This window comes from Berghia stephanieae, chromosome 1 (assembly GCF_034508935.2).
Source record: "Berghia stephanieae isolate SIO BIC M18660-M18661 chromosome 1, UCSD_Bste_1.3, whole genome shotgun sequence".
Taxonomy (NCBI): domain Eukaryota; kingdom Metazoa; phylum Mollusca; class Gastropoda; order Nudibranchia; family Aeolidiidae; genus Berghia; species Berghia stephanieae.
Genome location: NC_088360.1, coordinates 69,762,671 through 69,782,261, shown reverse-complemented (window position 1 = coordinate 69,782,261; position 19,591 = coordinate 69,762,671). Strand labels below are relative to the sequence as shown.

The 19,591-nt window shown below is 33.3% G+C and overlaps 1 protein-coding gene across 1 annotated transcript in view; it reads right to left on the bottom strand.

The window, feature by feature from the left end:
• Positions 1-1,689: 1,689 nt before the first annotated feature.
• LOC144980604 (translation initiation factor eIF2B subunit beta-like) overlaps positions 1,690-19,591 on the bottom strand; it is a 26,824-nt gene continuing 8,922 nt past the window's right edge. The window contains exons 3-13 of the mRNA XM_078928286.1: positions 17,290-17,406; positions 15,529-15,568; positions 15,066-15,122; positions 14,759-14,808; positions 12,323-12,419; positions 8,158-8,220; positions 6,678-6,811; positions 6,266-6,326; positions 5,124-5,183; positions 4,256-4,392; positions 1,690-2,911 (exon numbers count right to left, since the gene is read on the bottom strand). Coding sequence (XP_078784412.1) covers positions 2,839-2,911; positions 4,256-4,392; positions 5,124-5,183; positions 6,266-6,326; positions 6,678-6,811; positions 8,158-8,220; positions 12,323-12,419; positions 14,759-14,808; positions 15,066-15,122; positions 15,529-15,568; positions 17,290-17,406 — 889 coding nt within the window. The 3' untranslated portion in view covers positions 1,690-2,838. The remainder of the gene's footprint in view (positions 2,912-4,255; positions 4,393-5,123; positions 5,184-6,265; positions 6,327-6,677; positions 6,812-8,157; positions 8,221-12,322; positions 12,420-14,758; positions 14,809-15,065; positions 15,123-15,528; positions 15,569-17,289; positions 17,407-19,591) is intronic.

Genomic DNA, 19,591 nt, shown 5'->3' with positions numbered 1-19,591 from the left:
AAGATATAGGGGGATAGAAGACACAAAAGACTGAAATCTCAACAAAAGAAAAAAAGCTCCTTCCTTTATCATGTCATCATTAGAGTAACAGGTGAACATTTGTTAGTTTAAAAATTGGAGCCATTCTGTTCATCCATACTTGGTCCATGTCTTTGTTGTTTAGAACTTTTGTATGCATGAGCAAGAGATCTGTGGTTTGAATTCCTTCCTTTTTTTCTCTAAGACTGCTTTACACACAACCTTTTATCTTATTATTACTGCAAAGCAGATTTTTCCGTTCATTCTCAAATTCGAAAACAAGGATTGTCTTTCTAATGTAATAGCTTTAAAATCTTGGCATGCAACAATTTCATTTACAAAATGTTTCTGTTTCTAACTTTGACTCAAAATTCAGTTTCAAAGTTTCAAAAGAGAAAAGAAAAATGATCATGATAAAGTTTCAAAACTGAATTCCCCTTTTTTTGTTTTTTTCCATTTTGGACTGTACCGATGTTTGCGGGACTTTTAGGTCACTTCAGCATCCCAGAAAAGGAAGATGATAGACACAGAAAATCGAGTCTAGGTACACGTTCAAAGATTGACGTTGATCCCACCAGCTATCCACTTTTTGTGTCTAGCCTGTGACCAAGCTAATACACTCCAGCACGGTTTCCTCAAACTCCTTGGGACATACAAAATTGTATGAGGAAACCCTACATTGCCATGATGGCGAGGGGTGGAGGGCAGTGTGGTTCAGCGGTATGGTCTGTACTTCATACTTGAAAGATACCTAGTTCGAATATCCACTGTGTTATGTGGCTGTCAGCAAGCCACCTCTCCCTAGCTCAATTTGTGGCACTGTGCTATGGCTGACACCTGGGTCATTCCAGTCTTCCCTTCGAATAAACACTAGGACAAATTTCCACATGAGGATGAATAAAGAAAACTTTTATTATTTACTTTATTGATATGTTTCAAGGGAGTGTGTTTGTGTGTGTGTGTGTGTGTGTGTGTGTGTGTGTGTGTGTATGTGTGGGTTGGGGGAATGGGAGGGAAGAGATGCTTTTGTTTTAATGTCTTTAAGGGTTTTATAGCGCTTGCAACACATTAAGGTTATATCAGCGCCAGTACAAATGTAAAAAAATGGGATAGTAAAACATTTTAGAATTACAATTAAATAACATAAGAAAAGGTAAGACAAAGGGGAATTGGAAACAGATGTAGATTCCAGGAGCACACTATCAAAGTACTTTGAGATCACCTAAAAGTCTCATCCAGACACAAGCACAGGTCCACATTAAGAGGAATACACTCAAATGTTTACACATCATATATAATATGAAAACAAAGCATAGTGAATCACAGAGAGAAGATTTACGAGACAAAAAATATCATCTCCCAAAACTCTATACATTTGACTGTTTCCATTCCAGCTATGGCCAGGACAAAACCAAGTAATCTCATTCCAAGACAAAGACAGAAAGCATGTTGGAAAACATATAGGGGGATAGAAGACACAGTAAGTGCCTCTCTGCCCACTATTGGAGATTAGGAACCCCACCCAGAAGCAGAGAGAGATTCAGAGATTGAAAACACAAATTAAGAGAAGTAGAAGGCATATCAATGCCCTACTACTGGTGTCAACCAACCTCTATTCAATCCAAGATGAGCTCAATCAAAGATGAAAAAAATTAAAGAAAGAACTTTATGTAAAGAATTTGTATTTTTATTATTATCATGATTTAATCGTCAATTATCATTTTTTTTAAATGTATCATAAACGTCAAACCCCTAATCTTGTTCATTTTTTCTCTTTACATCACATTGTAGACGTTATAAACACTGTGATTTAACTCCACATGGTTCTTCCATTTAAAAACAATTCAAAAACGAAAGGATTGCTTATCCTGTTTAAGAACTTTGTTACCATAATTATACAATACATGTTTGGCTGAAAGCAATCAAATAAACCAACACACCAACACACAAACAATCAAACAAAACAAAAAAACCTCATCTCTTCATGTGGCAAGCCAGTTGTTGTTGACATGGTATTCCTTGAAAAAATATTATTTGACAATAAATTAATAGATACAAAATATCTACATGGATCACGCAAACTGAAATTAATGATCTGGTGGAGGGAAATTTATAAACTACAGAAATCCACTCATTTGGCTCTTATTAATTTATTTGAGCAGCTAAAGATTACAACCAAATACATTTTGTTTTCATGGAATTACATTTTTTAAAAAATTAGTAAACAACTTAGATCAGACAAACTTTGATGGCATGTCTCCTTACAATGATTGTGTAAATATGATTCATTCTTTGTATTGTATCATATCGTTTTAGAGCTAATTGGCTTTAAAAACCTTTAAATGCTCTGGGAAACTTTCATGCATCGACACAAATTTTCCAGATTTTTTTATAACTGAGAATACCTATGAAGTGAAGTGAATTAAGTTAAAAGCATATCAACTATTATTAATAAGACCTGACAGAGACAAGGTCTTTAAGAACTAGTAACTCGACTTGAGAGTCCTCAGTCTGACAAAAGTTCTGATCCGTCAATTTTATGATTGTGCTATGCCTTAAATACAAAAATAAAATTTTCTCTTCAAATCCCAAAAATCTGAAAACTGCACTTCTGGGACTGTTGAAAAAGTACATAGAAATTATTTCCATTTTGATGAAACAGTCAAGGTGCCATAATTCAACGCATTTTTGTTGTTGTTGTTGCCGCGCCATTGTTCAACAGAGCAGAGTAGTTTGTTCATGACAGAAAATATATTGAGACATTTAAGTTTAATGACCTATGACACACTTTCACTCATTCCCATGACATGTAAATCAAATCTATAATTCTTGGTCATCTGGATGATAAAAATCCTTGACTAGACGATACACATAAGTCACGGATTGGGCTCCACTGAAACAGAAAACAAAAATATCATTTGATCAAGTAAAGAAAATCTCCCCTCTCATATGTTGATGTTAATTAAAAGAACTTTTGAAAGAATTTAAAAGGATAACATAAAGTTTGATCATTCTTGCCTCTTTAAATCAATAATATAAAACAATTTAAAACATCAGATTTTTCTCTTGCAATTGTAGACAAACTTATTAATCCGAAAATATGTATGTCCATGTTATTTATAAAACGAAAAGAGATACTTCAAATATTCGTAATACATAGTCAAAAATTGAAAATAAAAGATTGATGTGCTGACATTGATGTGACTGGATCTTTGCAATGCGTGAGACTCGTAATTAGTATTGACAACAATTCTAATATGAAGATCAATCTTTTTACTTTCTGACTAGGGAGGCAACTCAGAAATTACAGACAATTATAGTGATTATATGGATGAGCAATAAGCCCTATTTTCTTGCCATCTTTTGTTTCTACGTTTAAAACCAAAATATATCTCAGCAGAAATAAATAACTCGATTCCTTGGATTTCAGTTTTGACCTATTTTTACTGAAACCAATTTCTCTCAACGTGTTTTTTTCATTTGCTATATTATGGCTAAGGTCATATGGACCATGTTGAGGTTGTGAAGAATGTACAATAAACAACCAATGTTAAGAAATAATCTTACACTCTGTTTTTTTTTATTTGCACATAAATATGAACATTGATATAGCGCAACTCCACTGATTAACCATGCTCAGTGCCCTTCACTATGTTTCATTCCCATAGCAGGCCATATGGAACCATATTTCCATCTCATGGAGTACCAGTTGCCTGCTCGCATCCTTTTTGTATTAACACTCTTGCAATATCCAATGACAGTGGGTACTCATTCACATATGAGTTAAGCGGGGCAATGTGAGTAAAGTGCCTTACCCAAGGAAACAACATCTACAATAGAATTTTACAAGATCTCTATCATCTATCCAGCCACTGATCATTTATAACATTGCTTGACTTTTGTGACAGTATGAGATACCGGACCCCTGAGTCACAGAGCATACATCTACAGAATCACTGATTTTGCCAAGTTTATAAGCGAAAAGGAAATAAAAGCCAAATAACTTGTACTGTATAAAATTTGGGAATCAAGTATATACGCTACTCCAAACAGCAAGATACAGATGATTGCTGTTTAATTGAGCTCTGTGTGAAAATAAGAAGTAAAATAATTTGGGTTGTTGGAGTAACAATTGAAAACGTACTCAACACATTCACATCTGAAACAAACTCATAATAGTAAATATTCCTATTTTCCTTTCTAAATTTAACCAAAAGAAAAGGTAATGATAACATACTTATTACAGACGACCATGGAGACGAGATCTGGGGGAACGTAGTCAAATATTGGAGCAACAACTTCCACTTTAGAGAACAACTCAGTATCTTCAAAGTCAAGAATTTCACTTGGGCTTGCAAATTTGTTGAATGATGCCTGGAAGTGTTTTTGAAATAATAGGAGATAATAAAATAATGTAAGGACTTGAAGGTGGAGAAGTGTATCACTTTACCTGGTGACCATGTAGAATTACTGGTGCGGCTATGTGGTCTTGTGGTATGACACTCGCTTTATGATCGGAAGGTCCTTGGTTCAAGCCTCGCTCAGCGCATAGTTAAGTCCTTGGAAAAGGCTCTTTACTCACATTCTCTCACCATACTCAGGTGTAAAATGAGTACCTGGCTGCTAAAAGTGTTGTCTCTGTCCGAAAAAATTGTAATATCGCCTAACAGGCGTCATGTTTCGTTCTACATGTTAAGTGTTGCTATTGGTCAGGGATCCTTTGTAAAGCGATTTGAGCACTTTTAGTGGATATTGCACTATATAAAAGCTCAATTGTTTTGCTTTATTTTTTTAAAAACAATAAAAATAATGCAAAATTTCATAAGCATCAGAACATTCTTTCATAATCAGAGTCATAGGTAATTTATATATGATCAACCTTGATAGATATGAAATATACACACAAATATATATTTATTTATTTAATTCTTTATGTATTCGTTGTTTATCAAAAATCTCCATACAAAGTTCAAAATATCAATGAAAACAGTGAATTAATCCCGACATGTAACAATACTCAACATTTATATAAGTCAACAACACTTCCAGATTTAATGTTTTGTCAAAGTGCACAAGACTTTTTAAAAATACACAGAGTTACTTACGTGCTTTGGAGTACTATGAAAAAGGGGGGACAGCTTGTACAGACTTGAACAAACGATCACCTTTAAATAGATTCAAATTAAAAATCTAAATTGAACTCTTCATTAATAATCTTTTTTTTTTTTTAAATAGAATGGGAGAGCAAAATTGTTCCATACAACGATGTTAAAATTTTGCCAATGAGTACAGAATTATTGGAAAATCTACAAATTATAAAACTCTTTTCTTACAGACTTGCAAACCCTTTTTTAAATTAAGAGTAATTCTATCACTATCTGCTAGGGCATAATGATTGGTCATTCGATGTTGGGGATCACCAACTGGCCACCCTGTTGCCAGATTATTTTGCCAGCATCTACAGATTTTATTACCAGACTAATTTTGATCGTTGGTGGCTCAAAAGATTCATCTTGAACTAGGTTCATTTCAACAATACAGTAGTATGTATAATAATTAAAACAGATGAGGGCCTGTTCGTAATAGCCTTTATTTATCTATAAATACTGTGTGTTCTCCACTACTACTACTACTACTACTACTACTACTACTACTACTACTACTACTACTACTACTACTACTACTACTACTACTACTACTACTACTACTACTACGACTACTACTACTACTACTACTACTAATAATCACCACTACCACCACCACAGATCCCTTGCATTATTCAACACTCTGCATGAGTGCCAAACCAGGGGTCAGTGGGGTTGAGCTCGATGTGATTACTTAAGTTAATACATTTGAAGACGATGAGTTATAGGTTTCATAGTTTGATGCCAAAACTAGAGTAGTTATAATATAGTGGTGAGTGACTGACATGTGCAATTTTCAAATGAAGATCAAATGGTCTTAATTTAGTTTTATAATTAACTTGACATATGCAATGTCATACTCCCAATTCGTTACCTTCATTGTTTTAATTTTATTATTATTATCATTATTACTATTATTATTATCATCATCATCATCATTATCATTTTCATTAATAAATCACCACTTACACACCCGCCACTCTATGAATCATTTTATAGAACTTAACCACTGTTAAATTTAAATACCTAATTATCATAATTTGGATGCAAATCTTCACATGATACCGAAACAATAGATATAAAAAATTTGTTTGAGAACTTACATGTTTGTTGTGCTCTTTTGCCATGAGTGCCAGGATATTGGAACCTGTTACAGCTTTAAGCCTTAAAAGGGGAGTAAGGGAAGAAAGGAGACGAATACAATAATCAAATAAAACATGTACAGAAACAGAATTTTTTATTGTATACCAATTGTTACAACATTGTAAAATAGAGCCTCGTGGACTATAATATCATTTTACATTCTCAACAAAAATCTATCAACTTAATCAATAGGTAACTACAAGTGCACATGTGCACTAAACATTATGCCAATCCAAAATAGAATCTAATGAGATGTATTTTTGTATGCTCACGAAATAATTTTCAAATTAACAATAAATAAATATCCCGTGGATAATTTTTAAAGAGTGTATAAAATGTTTATAAAGAAATCAAATAGCTATGATGATTTACCCTCCATTTGCCATGAATGAGTGTGTCCCAATAATGACTTTATTTACACGGGGCATGATGGTGCCAATCTGACACTCTGTAATGAGAGTGGTGTTGATATTTGCTTCCGCCAACATTTTCGCCATGACATGACCCTGACAAAAGGACAACATTTTAGTGATGTACTGATTAGTTATGCTCAATAATCATAATATTCAAAGCAAAATCACAGCATATATGTATCTTTGCTATAATCAAAGATGGGAATTGGTTCTCCTACAAAGTTGACAAACTAATTTGATAAAGTTACTCAAGCAAAACATTGAAACTTATAAAACCGGAACAAGACTAATAAATCTACAAATTGTGAACAATTTTCTTCCCTGTGTAATGAATGAAAAGTGAAAACACAAGTTCTTCCTCTTAATATCCACTTGAGTAATCTCGATCTCCCCTTGTTTTGTTTATTTGTTTTAAAGTGTTTAAATTAGTAGATCATAAATGAATTTCAGCTGGGTTCATAAAGGTGGATAAGTTTTTGAAGGTAAACAGGAGTCGAATTGTTTAAGCAATTAAAAGTCATATTTTAAATTCAATTCTAAATGTTACAGGTAGCCAATTTAGGTCCTCCAAAATGGGGGTAAAATTCTCACACCTTTTAGACAACGTTACTTATCAAATCTTGTTATTTATCTTTTGGAGTCGATTAATGACAATATCATCACAACTATAGAGCAATACTCAAGGTGACTAAAAACCATAGACAACAAGTTTAGTGGTATTAATATTGAAAAGCTTTCCAATAGCTCCAACAGATCTAAGATAAAAATTGCAGGATCTGATTACTTAACTAATATGTATTTAAAATTAATTGCAAAACATAGTCATTCATAGTCAGAGCTGGAAAAGACAGGAGTCCGGCCAAAAGGCAGAAAATTAAGAGCACTGAATAGATAGATAGATAGATGTGTAAGGAAAGATTGGAGGAGAGAGAGAGAGAGAGAGAGAGAGAGAGAGAGAGAGAGAGAGAGAGAGAGAGAGAGAGAGAGAGAGAGAGAGAGAGAGAGAGAGAGAGAGAGAGAGAGAGAGAGAGAAAGAGAGAGAGAAAGAGAGAGAGAATGAGAGAGTGAGTCAAAGGCAACTAATTTTGGTTAGGACTTGAATGGCAATTGTTCACAATTTACATAACTACTCTCAATATCTGACTTGTATGAGGCAGTCACTTTTGTTAAGTCCCATTAATGGCCGGCGTAATCAAGTTTCACTGTAAAATGAAAAGTGTTCCATGAAGAGGGATGGAGTAATAAAAAATATAAGCATAAAGATTCTAAACATTCGTCACTACTTTTATTGGTCATGATGAATCCCAACTAGGCCATTCAATACAACTTTCCAGTTAATAAGTCTGCTCCAAAAAGCACATCTTTAGTCCTCAAAAATCAGACTGCGATTGAAATGATGAGAAGTATACACCAAACAAAAATATACAAATTATACTCACTTGATAAAAAGGAGCAGCTTCTGACACATAAACTTGAAATTTTATCTTTTTCTGAGATGCCATCTGAAGAAAGGAAATTATTAAAAATCTTTATTTAATGTCTTCAGTGTCAATAGTAAGTCAACAGTTTGATTGAATACTGAAGTTTCATTTATTTTTTTTATTTTTAAGGGTGGGATGCCATTTAAGATTGAGATAAACAGTGGATGTTCCTGAAAATAATTTAAATTAGTCTTTTCTTAGCACACAGCTTGATTATTTGAATAAATATCAAAACTAAAAAATAAGTCTCTTATCATGAAAAGACATGCCAGTACTGTTTTTTAATATAACAAGTGTATGTTTTTGGGTGGATGTAACTACCTAGGGTGATATCTCAAAATGAAAACTTTTACTATAAGAATCAATTCCCATGACCAAATATGAAATAATATTTGTTATCTGCAGGTTTTGCGGCTGCAAATATCAGGGCAATCCGCAAATTTTGGCAAATTTCCCAAAATTGGCAAATCGTGGCAAATTTTGGGAAAAAAAAAGAAGCGAAAACAAAATAACGAAAAAAAAAAGTGCGAAACTTGAGAAATGTTGCAGCTTTGCCTGGGCCCAAACCAAGGGAAGCTACTCTCTACGGATAATGATCCTTTAAAATCTTTGTAACGACGCTATTCACAGTCATTTCATTTCTCAAGTCAAATAAATCGAGAAACTGGGGCCCAGTGCTGTGAGAGAGTCTGATACTGGAATTATAGATCTGACCCTATTTTGGAAGTCTGTGGCAGATTATGTTCCAGCTCTCGCTGCATTGGCGTCCCGGTATGCCTTCTCAACATGCTCGTCAGCTGATGCTGAGCGAAGTTTTTCTCTATACAATCTTGTCTTGTCTTCCAGAAGTCTACGCCGTAGACTCACAGAAAACAACATCAAAGGACTAGTTTTCCTTTACTACAATAAGTTTATCGATGCCTCTTTTTTTGAGTAGTAAAAGAAAACTAGGCCTTTGATGAGTCTGACTGAAAGTGTATGTTTGTGTGTGTGTGTGTGTGTGTGTGTGTGTGTGTGTGATTGTCTGAAAGTTTGGGCGCATAAATCGCTTTACATTGTGTAAATTAATAAATGTAGCCTCCTTAAATGTAATAAATTGTCTTTCACATATATTTTTTTCTGTATCGCGTGTTAATTTTTACTGAAACGCATAGTTCTCCTCGGCAAATTTTTGTCTTTTTGGCAAATTTCTTGGCAAATTTTAGGTCCCAATTTGGCAAAAAATGCAGATGAAAGATAATATGAACAAAACCTGGGACACAATTAAAAAAGAAAATAGTTAACTGTTAATACAGTTGACAAAGATTAGTAAGGTTCAAATTATCTATGGAAGTCCTAATCTAATTACCACGATTGAAGGGTACTGGATAATACAAATGTTGCTTCTTGAAGCTCAAAGACAAAAATAACGATAGTCAAATTGCAGCTTCAATTGAATGGATTATCTGTCTTCAATAATGAAATTGATGCTTCAATTGAATGAATTATCTGTCTTCATTAATTAAATTGAAGCTTCAATTGAATTAATTATCTGTCTTCATTAATTAAATTGATGCTTCAATTGAATGAATTATCTGTCTTCAATAAGGAAACTGAAGCCTCAACTGAATGAATTATCTGTCTTCATTTATGAAATTGAAGCTTCAATTGAATGAATTATCTGTCTTCATTAATGAAATTGAAGCTTCATTGAATGAATTATCTGTCTTCAATAATGAAACTGAAGCCTCAACTGAATGAATTATCTGTCTTCATTTATGAAATTGAAGCTTCAATTGAATGAATTATCTGTCTTCAATAATGAAACTGAAGCCTCAACTGAATGAATTATCTGTCTTCATTTATGAAATTGATGCTTCAATTGAATGAATTATCTGTCTTCAATAATGAAATTGAAGCTTCAATTGAATGAATTATCTGTTTTCAATAATGAAATTGAAGCTTCCATTTCATTTTACTATCGCTGTTCAGAATTGGAGGGTAACACTTTACCTTATTTTGTAGTTAATTCCAACTACAATCTCAGTCTGCATAACAGCATAATTTGTTCTTTACAGATTTACAGTTTTAAAAGCACAATCAACTAAATAGGATTTTCCTTAAATCACGATTCTGATCTCAAGCATGCCAGATCGAAATGTCAATCATGCTTTGCCTGGCCAATAAAAACATGAACACAGATTAAGCAAAGTGCAAGCATTCAATTTGTTTAAAGATGTTTATAAGGTCTGTCACATCTTCAAACCCTTGATAGTGTTAGCCATTTTAGCAAAGTGTCAATGAAAGATATGGGTTTTGGCAAAAATGCACGGGTGAATAAATGGCCAAAAGGGTCAAGATGATTACAGCAAACTATCATTGCCATTCATTATTGTAATTCACATTGATTCACAATAATTTAACTGGTCTTTAATATATTTCTACAGGCTCTAAGATGTACGTGAGCAGTGATCGTACAAAACCTGTTAGATGTCATGTGAGCTAGTTTTGAGATATGAGCGAATAAAGGCGAAAAATCATTGTCTGTTTTTTCAGTTCATCGTATTTAGCATCCATCAAACTACATTCTCACAAAAGTAGTTTACGATTTAAAGCTATAAATATTTTTTTTTTCCTGTCAGAATAATAATAATAATAATAATAATAATAATAATAATAATAATAATAATAATAATAATAATAACAACTATTAATACTAATAATAATAACAACAACAACTATTAATACTAATAATAATAATAATAATACAGTACAACCCCCTTAATCGGAACAGAAATATTACACAGAAATCATACTAATCAAGCTGAGTTCCAATTTACCAATTCCACTTGTGGCCTCTACTGCAACAACCTATCATATCTACGTATATCTTTTGCAGTGGCTATATATTTGTATCTAGTCACAAAGGAAGGAAAAGATGAGTGATCATCATGTCTAAAGACCACACAATTATGATAAACTGTCAACACTCCTTTCCGGAAGACAGACCAAATGAACTGAAGACACGTGAATCCTGTACAATTTTCATCAACGCGACATTAACAACAAATAAATAATGCGTCAATATACAAGCTCTCATTAACTGTCATTCTCCATGACAGCTAAAGAGGTAAAGTAAAACATACTTTGTATAAGAGGCGATGGTTGGTGATAGGTTTAATATCGTTTTTTTATTAACGAACCTTTTGTTTCATTTTAAGACACAGGATGATTCGAATATTGGTATTTTCAATTGGGATATTTATATAGGATGTATTTTTTGGGGGGAAAAAAATCTCACAAGGCTCTGAAGGTCTGAGATCATTCCAATTAACCAGTAAAAATTATATAGCAAAGATTTTGTCGTTCCAATTAAGATGCTGTTCTGATAAAGCGGCATTCCAATTACTCGCTCCAACTGTATCTTGAAAAGAGGACAAATAAATCCTGTTCACAATAATCCATAACACATTATGCATGCCTTTTCATAGCAAATCAACCATTGCATCATTTGTTGTTCACCAAATACTGGTAAATGGCTAAAGGGTAACATAGTACCATATCAAAGGGAATGGATTGTGATAGACTCAATGCCTTCATTAATCAACTGACTTTTTTGCTCATTTATGGGTAATTCTATTCAATGGGATAGCCATGTTTTTGAAAACTTAGAAAGAAAAAATTCTTTAAACATTTGTTGAGGCTGTGAAATTGTTCAAATTAACTGGTATGTTTCGATTAATCAGTGGAAATTATATGGGGAAAAAATCTGCTACAGACAGATGTTTCCAATTAAGTAGCTGTTCTGATAAAGTGGTGATACTATCAATATACTTAATCTATGACGTATTTGAAAAATCTGCAGGGTTTAAACACAGACCTCTACTCCCTCTAACCTAACAATATGAGGGAAAAAAAAAGAAAGAAAAAAATAAACTTCTACATTGCTTATTATAAAGAAAATAAAATATTCAAATACAATTATCTCATAATCATAATTATCAATGTTGCCTGGTACTCAATGACATCAAATATGTGCTGGCTTCGTAAATAAAACAATAAAAAGGTCATTGAATCAAATTAAATTTCTTATCACCTTTCAATATATATTTTTTAATTTGTTAAAATACATTAAGAAGCATACCTTAAGAAATGCTTCAACTGTTCTTGAGCGTCCAATAGTTAAAATCACATCATTGTGATGAATATAATTTGGAGCTAAGGCTGCAATATTCTCAACACTGGAGGTATAAAGATAAATAGTCAAAAGGAAATCAAATTATAAAATTAATCAAAATAGGTGATTTTGATTTACATAGCATGGAACCCCAGTATAACAGTGATGGTGGAACCAGTCTAAAATCCCTGCTATAACCGAGTCCTGTTATAGCCAACTGTCAAGAGAAGCAGCCTAAATGGCCCAAAAATTGGTTTTTATTATTTAGAAAAAGTGTGGAGGGAGCACTTGTATAAATAATGACGAGAAATACAGGGTATGGAGAAGTGCCTGATGGAAATAGAGAATATAAAATGGGGTCAGTGCTAAACTCAGGATCCAACTGACATGACACCCTCAGCCTGGTTGGGAGAGAGAGATCGGCGAGCTGTTGAACTGGTAACTGAGCCATCCACCATCACAAAAAATATGGCTATAAAACTCAGTACCTATCATGCACTCTCTCTACTCTCGACTTCTTAGGGGATCACAAACGAGGCTGGCTGACAAACCCCATGAACTTTCTGACTGAGCAAGGAGAAATCTTTCTCTCCTGGCCAGGCGGAGGCTGTCGTGTCAATTGGATCCTGAGATTGGCACTGACATCGTTTTTTACCATTTGAAGTGTCTCGCTCACACTTTCAAGCTGACCATCTTGTTTGTATGTATGTATATGTATGTATGTATGTATGTATGTATGTATGTATGTATGTATGTATGTATGTATGTATGTATGTATGTATGTATTTTATGTATGTATGTATGTATGTATGTATGTATGTATGTATGTATGTATGTATGTATGTATGTATGTATGTATGTATGTATGTATGTATGTATGTATGTATGTATGTATGTATGTATGTATTATGTAAGTATGTATGTATGTATATGTGCACATGAGTTAATTGTAAAGCGCTGAAAAGCACCTTTGAGTGGATGCTTAGTGCTATAGAAATATATTATTATCATTATGACAGTCCACTCCAGATAATCATAACTTTCCCCAAGAAACGGAATTTATTCTAAAAACAAGCCACTGGTTAATTGCAACAAGCGTTCGTAAATCGCAACAAAGTTTTGACCTTAAAAGTGGCAAATTCAAGAAATCAAACAAACAAAATCTCATGATTAAATTTTATCATTGGAGAAATCATGACAGGTTGAAGAATCCAGAGAGGGCGGGGTTTAACGCTACAGTAGTTTGTCACCATCCTACTGGATACAAAAGAGGGCGGGGCTGTGCAGCATGGGTTCGTGAGGTCATCTGTAACCATTACATAGGTGGCGAGGGGGCTGGGCATAGGCTTTACAACAGATAGACAATGACAGTTTTAAAGAGAGACGAAGTGATATCCTTTGTTTTGGGATCTGACAATTTTGCATTGAGACCAATAGGTGAGAGCTTATTGTCACTCATCACGGCTAATCTCTTTAAACCTCTACAAATATTGAGAACAAAAGAACGAAAGTTAATCCACTCTGAACAAGCTGTTGGTTGCATCAAAGCTGCCATATGATTTTTGTTTCAATCAAATTGCTCAGTCTGTCGTGGACTAAGAACAATGTTTACAACAACTGGTTTGAGTTTCCTATACATAAAATATTGCAATAGTGGACAAACTCAACTTTGATTAATTGCAACATTTTTGCTGATCCCAAGGTGTTGCGATTATCCGGAGTGGACAATTTTATTCTTCTTCTTCTTCTTATTATTATCATTATTAAGTAGTTTATAGGCACAAACACTCAAAGTATTCATGAACTACGCCTCGCCTAGCTCTGTTACCATTAGCCGTAGGTTAAACCGAGCGTAATGTGGGCTGATGCATTGTATTTGGACATATTACTTGGGTTTTGGCACCACATTTATAACCAATTAGGCTCTTAAAAAGTCCATCTATAGTCGGTAAATTTTCCTGAAGGCAAAGAAGGAGAAAAAACAGATTTATAAACCCCCTGCTATAACTGGGTCCCTGTTATATCCAGACTGTCCTGTCATACATGGGTTCCACTGTATATAAATATTGTATGAAGTTCACAAGTGTTTAAATCACTTACAGGATTACTTCATGATAGAAAATATTGTTCCCTGAAGACATGTAATTTTTACAGCTGTACAAATAACAAGACATTTAGCATCTAGATTTACTTTGAACTAGAAGGGCATTCGTTCACTGACTTAGCTCCATTGGAAGCATATGCCATCAATGAATCCTTTCCATATTGTCAGGTATACTGTTACTTTTTCTCATTCTATCCAACTTGCTCAATACTATTTAAGTCCTCCTCAACTCCCCATTCATCCAGAATAAAAATCAAAATATAAAACATTCAAGAAGGTAAAAAAAACGTATCACTTACCAGCCTTCTATTTCTGTTTTCAATTCATTGATTGCTTCCATGACTGAGGCCTGAAAAATAAATGATATGTATGATATTCCACAAGAGGCGAAAGAATCAAAACCACAGAAAATGTCATTAAAATGCAAAAATAACAAAGGAAATTGTTTTTTGGGGGTTTCTTTTGTTGCTGTTGTTTTTCTAATATCTCCATTTTGAGCTGACACAATTATGCTTACAATTTTTGTAAAATGTCTAAAAGCATTTGGTGAATCTCATTAAGAACAACCTGATAAACAAAAAATGTAATGACAACAACAATCCTCACTTTTAAAGTTGGAGTTGGTTGAGTATAATCCTCATCTTCATCAGTGAGAGAAAGATTCTGCAAAGTGAAAATAAAAAATAATTTGTTTTATAAGTGAAACCTGTATTTTAAATGGTGAACATTGGTAACAATCCAAATGTTTAAACTAAGATTCAGACCAGAAAACTTTCAATCCATAAGCATGACATTTAACAGCATCACCTAGTCCACAAAACAATCTGACACATTAAAACCTCGATTCATTTGGTGAAAGAATATATTATAAATCAAATGCCAATAAAAATACTTAAAACAACATTATATCGTGTAATAGTATTGACTCTAAATTACTCTACAGATAAACATTTACCTTATCAACATTTTGTAAACTTCAAACAACTTTGTCACAATGAAATAAACATTTTAATGCTCACATATCACACCAATCTGAAATATTAGTACTCATTTTCAAACATACAAATACCTTGAAGTCATCTGTAACTTCAGAAACAGATACAAGCTCTCTGAAATCAAAATGAATGAGTAGCGGATAAGGTGAAATATTTCATTCACTTACAGATAATATTATTGCAAGATAACCAACTAATCTAAACTGATCTTAAAACCATATACAGTGCAACACATTCACCAAACTCGAACACACACTTTTACAAACTCACTGGTTCAAAGGACAGGATCAGAATTCTGAAATTCTGAGCAAGGACAGAGAAGAAAGAAGAGAAAATTGCTTTTAGGCGTAGCTTTCATGAGCTCGTAGCATGATATTAACCTAAAAAATGACACCATAAAAGAAGACGAGATCACAAAAAGAGATTTGATTACTATGAGTTGTATTCAATAACTCAACCGATGGAATCATTCATTCCCTTGAGCACCACTAACTACTCACTTCTAATTTTCATTTTGTGATTGTCGACTTGAATTGTGACATAAAGTTTAGTCAGCATCAGACATGGCAATCTTCATTACTTGCCTGACATCCGAAGCAATTAGCCCCAATGTTTGTATTTACTTATCAGAATATCATGACACACTGATGAAGGAATTGCATTGCGATACCTGACACTGTCATGCATTCTTTTCAATCGCATTTGTCAAAAAGTGAGTGATGCTCAGGATCTGTGGGGTTATAGGTTTACAAAGGCTATGGTTTTACAGACAAGCACCTTGCCCCCTCTTTTCTTCTCCCTACACACACCTCCTCTCATGCCATCCAGCCTGCCATGGTGTGCGGCATGGATGACTTCATCAATCATCAATCTACTAGACCTGGATGCAGAAACATTGAGATCATATAATTAAACAATAGGCTTCATCACAGTTTGTGTCCTTTGTCTTACAGTCATTTCTAGCTGTCCTGTGTAGTTCAACAAATGTGTGTTGCACTGTAGCTGATACATAGGTCACCAATAAGGGACAAATTAAAACAATAAATAAATGAAAACATAAATAAATAAATAAATACATAAAACTTAAATTTTATTTTCTTTTTATCATTGCCAAGTAACAAATAAGTTTGTCTTATTTTTCTTTCTTAATTTAGAAGAAATAAACTTTATAGGCAAGTCCACAAAACTCTTATTATTTCAGTAACATCAAAAATAGCCCCTACATAGCCTTTTTATTAGGAATGTAAATATTCTATGTTATGAAAATATCAAGACTAAATATGGCTCATAAAGAGATACAATACACAATTATTTGATGTTTTGGCCTTTCGTCTTCGTCAGATGATGGATACTTAACACATATAATGACAGGAAATGTATATAGGATTACTAAAAAAAGAAAGCATCAGGCAGTGGACTAATCCCACGAAAGGATTTACAGATGCAGACTGACAAAAAAAGATTATTTCTATTGCTATTTCTATAGGCATAATTGACCTTAATGAAAGACAGAGATATAAATATCAAAATTGGTGATTTGAACGCAAAAGTAGGTGCAAATAATAATGGATTTTTAAAAATACATGAGCATGCATGGACTTGGACAAATAAATATTATGTGCATTTAATAGCTTCGTAATAGTTGGGAGCTTTTTCTCCCATAAGTAAGGACATATATAACCAGATATGGAGACTAATGTTGCCCATCTCTCTCTCTCTTTCTCCCTTCTCCCACACACACCTTTCTCTATTTCAGTCAGGAAAGAAAAATATTACATCATTTTAAAAATAATTTCTAATAATGAAAGGTTTCTAAAATTCAATATATGAAATACCTGTACTCCTCACGAATAATTTTGAGAACTCTGCGCACCATGTTACCAATTATGTTTTCTGATTGATCTCCACTCTGGATGTACTTTCCCTCAGCTTTTACATGTCGTATCAATTCCCTTACAAAGAGACAAATGCATACACTTTTTAAAAATGTAAATGTTTAACTGCTAGACTGGAATATAATATTCTTTTTAGAAAATTTTATTAATTCAGTTTTGCTTTTAAGCATCCATGACTCAAATATTCAAACATGACAGACTGGACTTTCTATCCCCAATATTGGAGCTTACTCAATGTCTCAATCATCTCTATGTTATAGGCTTGTGTTGAGAATAGAACGTAAGCATAACTGCAGCTTTGTAAACAAACTCCGCAGAGTTTGTGTGTGTTGAAAAACCAAAGCTAGAGGTGCCTAAATGAGCCAATAAAATGGAGATAAAAAATATAAAGTGAGTAGATGTGACTCATATATAAGGGAACAACACAAAACAAACAACGTTTCGGCCCTTGGCCTTCGTCAGGAGACAGTAAACAAAAACACAAACAAATATGTAAATTTACAAAATATCACATTTTGTCAAATGTGGAAATAAAGTTAATGTGAGGAAAGGGCGTCGAGTGTTGATGCAAGAAGTGGCACGAGATAAGGAGAGAGAGAGAGAGGGGGGGGGGGGGGGAAGAAAGAATGAGAGAGAGAGAGAGAGAATGGAGAGGATGTGTATATGTTTGTGTATGTGTGTCCGTGTGCGTATGTCTGTGTATGTGTATATATAGTAAAAGTAACTGCAAAAAGGTCTTTAAAATGGGGATGGGGGTGAGAGAGCGATTGATTGGGTGGTTAGTATATTATACCAAATATATATCAATGAACAAAATGAGAGGAGAGATAGGTAGATAGAAGGAGATAGAGAGAGAGAGAGAGAGGGGAGAGAAATAGAGAGAGAGAGAGAGAGAGAGAGAGAGAGAGAGAGAGAGAGAGAGAGAGAGAGAGAGAGAGAGAGAGAGAGATGGATAGATAGATAGGTAGATAGATAGAAAGATAGATAGATAGATAGACAGATAGATAGATAGATAGATAGATAGAGAGAAAGGGAGAGAGGATGTAAGTTTCCGTGAGTGGTCGGTCTAAGACTGGTAGAAGGAGTTAGTGTGTAGGTAGGTATGTATTAAGGTAGAGATGAAGGCGGAGGAAAAGGTAAGAAAGAATAGTTGTAATTTTAACGTAATTTGGAGAGACTTAATATCGGGAAAAAAAAAAAAAAAAAATTGGGGGGGGGGGGGAAGGGGTCTTTTTATTAGAAGAAAATCAAAGAGCTGAGAAAGGGAAAAGAAGTAAATATGAAAATGAAACTTATCGAATGGATGATGATGGAATCGTTGATCCGCAGGATTGGAGAAAGAAATAAACACAAATAGAATGGGCTTATGCAAACCGAATGAAGAAATTAAAACTGGTAGAGTTGGAGATGGTCAAGTGGGGATGGGACGGTGAGAGGGAGAGGGCACTGAGTGCGAAGGACGAGTGAGCAAGTAATATGGGCGTCCAGGCGAGTCCTAGATTCTAGTGGTGAATGGAGAGATGGATAGAAGGATGGGGATGGGGGAATGGAGGAAGGAAGAGTGAATGAGTGAAAGGAGGGATATGAAGAGAGGAGGAGTAAAGTGGAGGATTTTAAGAGTGCATAGGAGAGGGTGAATCAGACTAGCAGTGGTTGACTATAGATTAAAATAAATAAATAAATAAATAGATAAATGAATAATGATAGTACTGATGGTGATGATGAAAAACCGGTAATAATAAATTGTATAGATTAAAAGGTCATTATTGCTGTGACCACCTTGAACAATACTCTTTTTTGATAATGATCCGAATATTAGTAATAATATAATAATAATAATAATAATAATAATAATAATAATAATAATAATAATAATAATAATAATAATAATAATAATAATAATAATAATAGAATAATAATAAAACTAATAATAGTAATAGAAATAATAATAGGAATAATAATAAAACTAATAATAGTAATAGAAATAATAATAGGAATAATAATAGCAATAATGATAATGATGAATATGATAATAATAATGATAACGATCATAATAATAATAATAATAATAATAATAATAATAATAATAATAATAAATAATAATAATAATAATAGTAATAATAATAATAATAGTGATAATAATCATAAATAATAATAATAATAATAATAAATAATAATAATAATATATAATGATAATAATAAATAATAATAATAATATTGATAATAATGATAATAATAATGC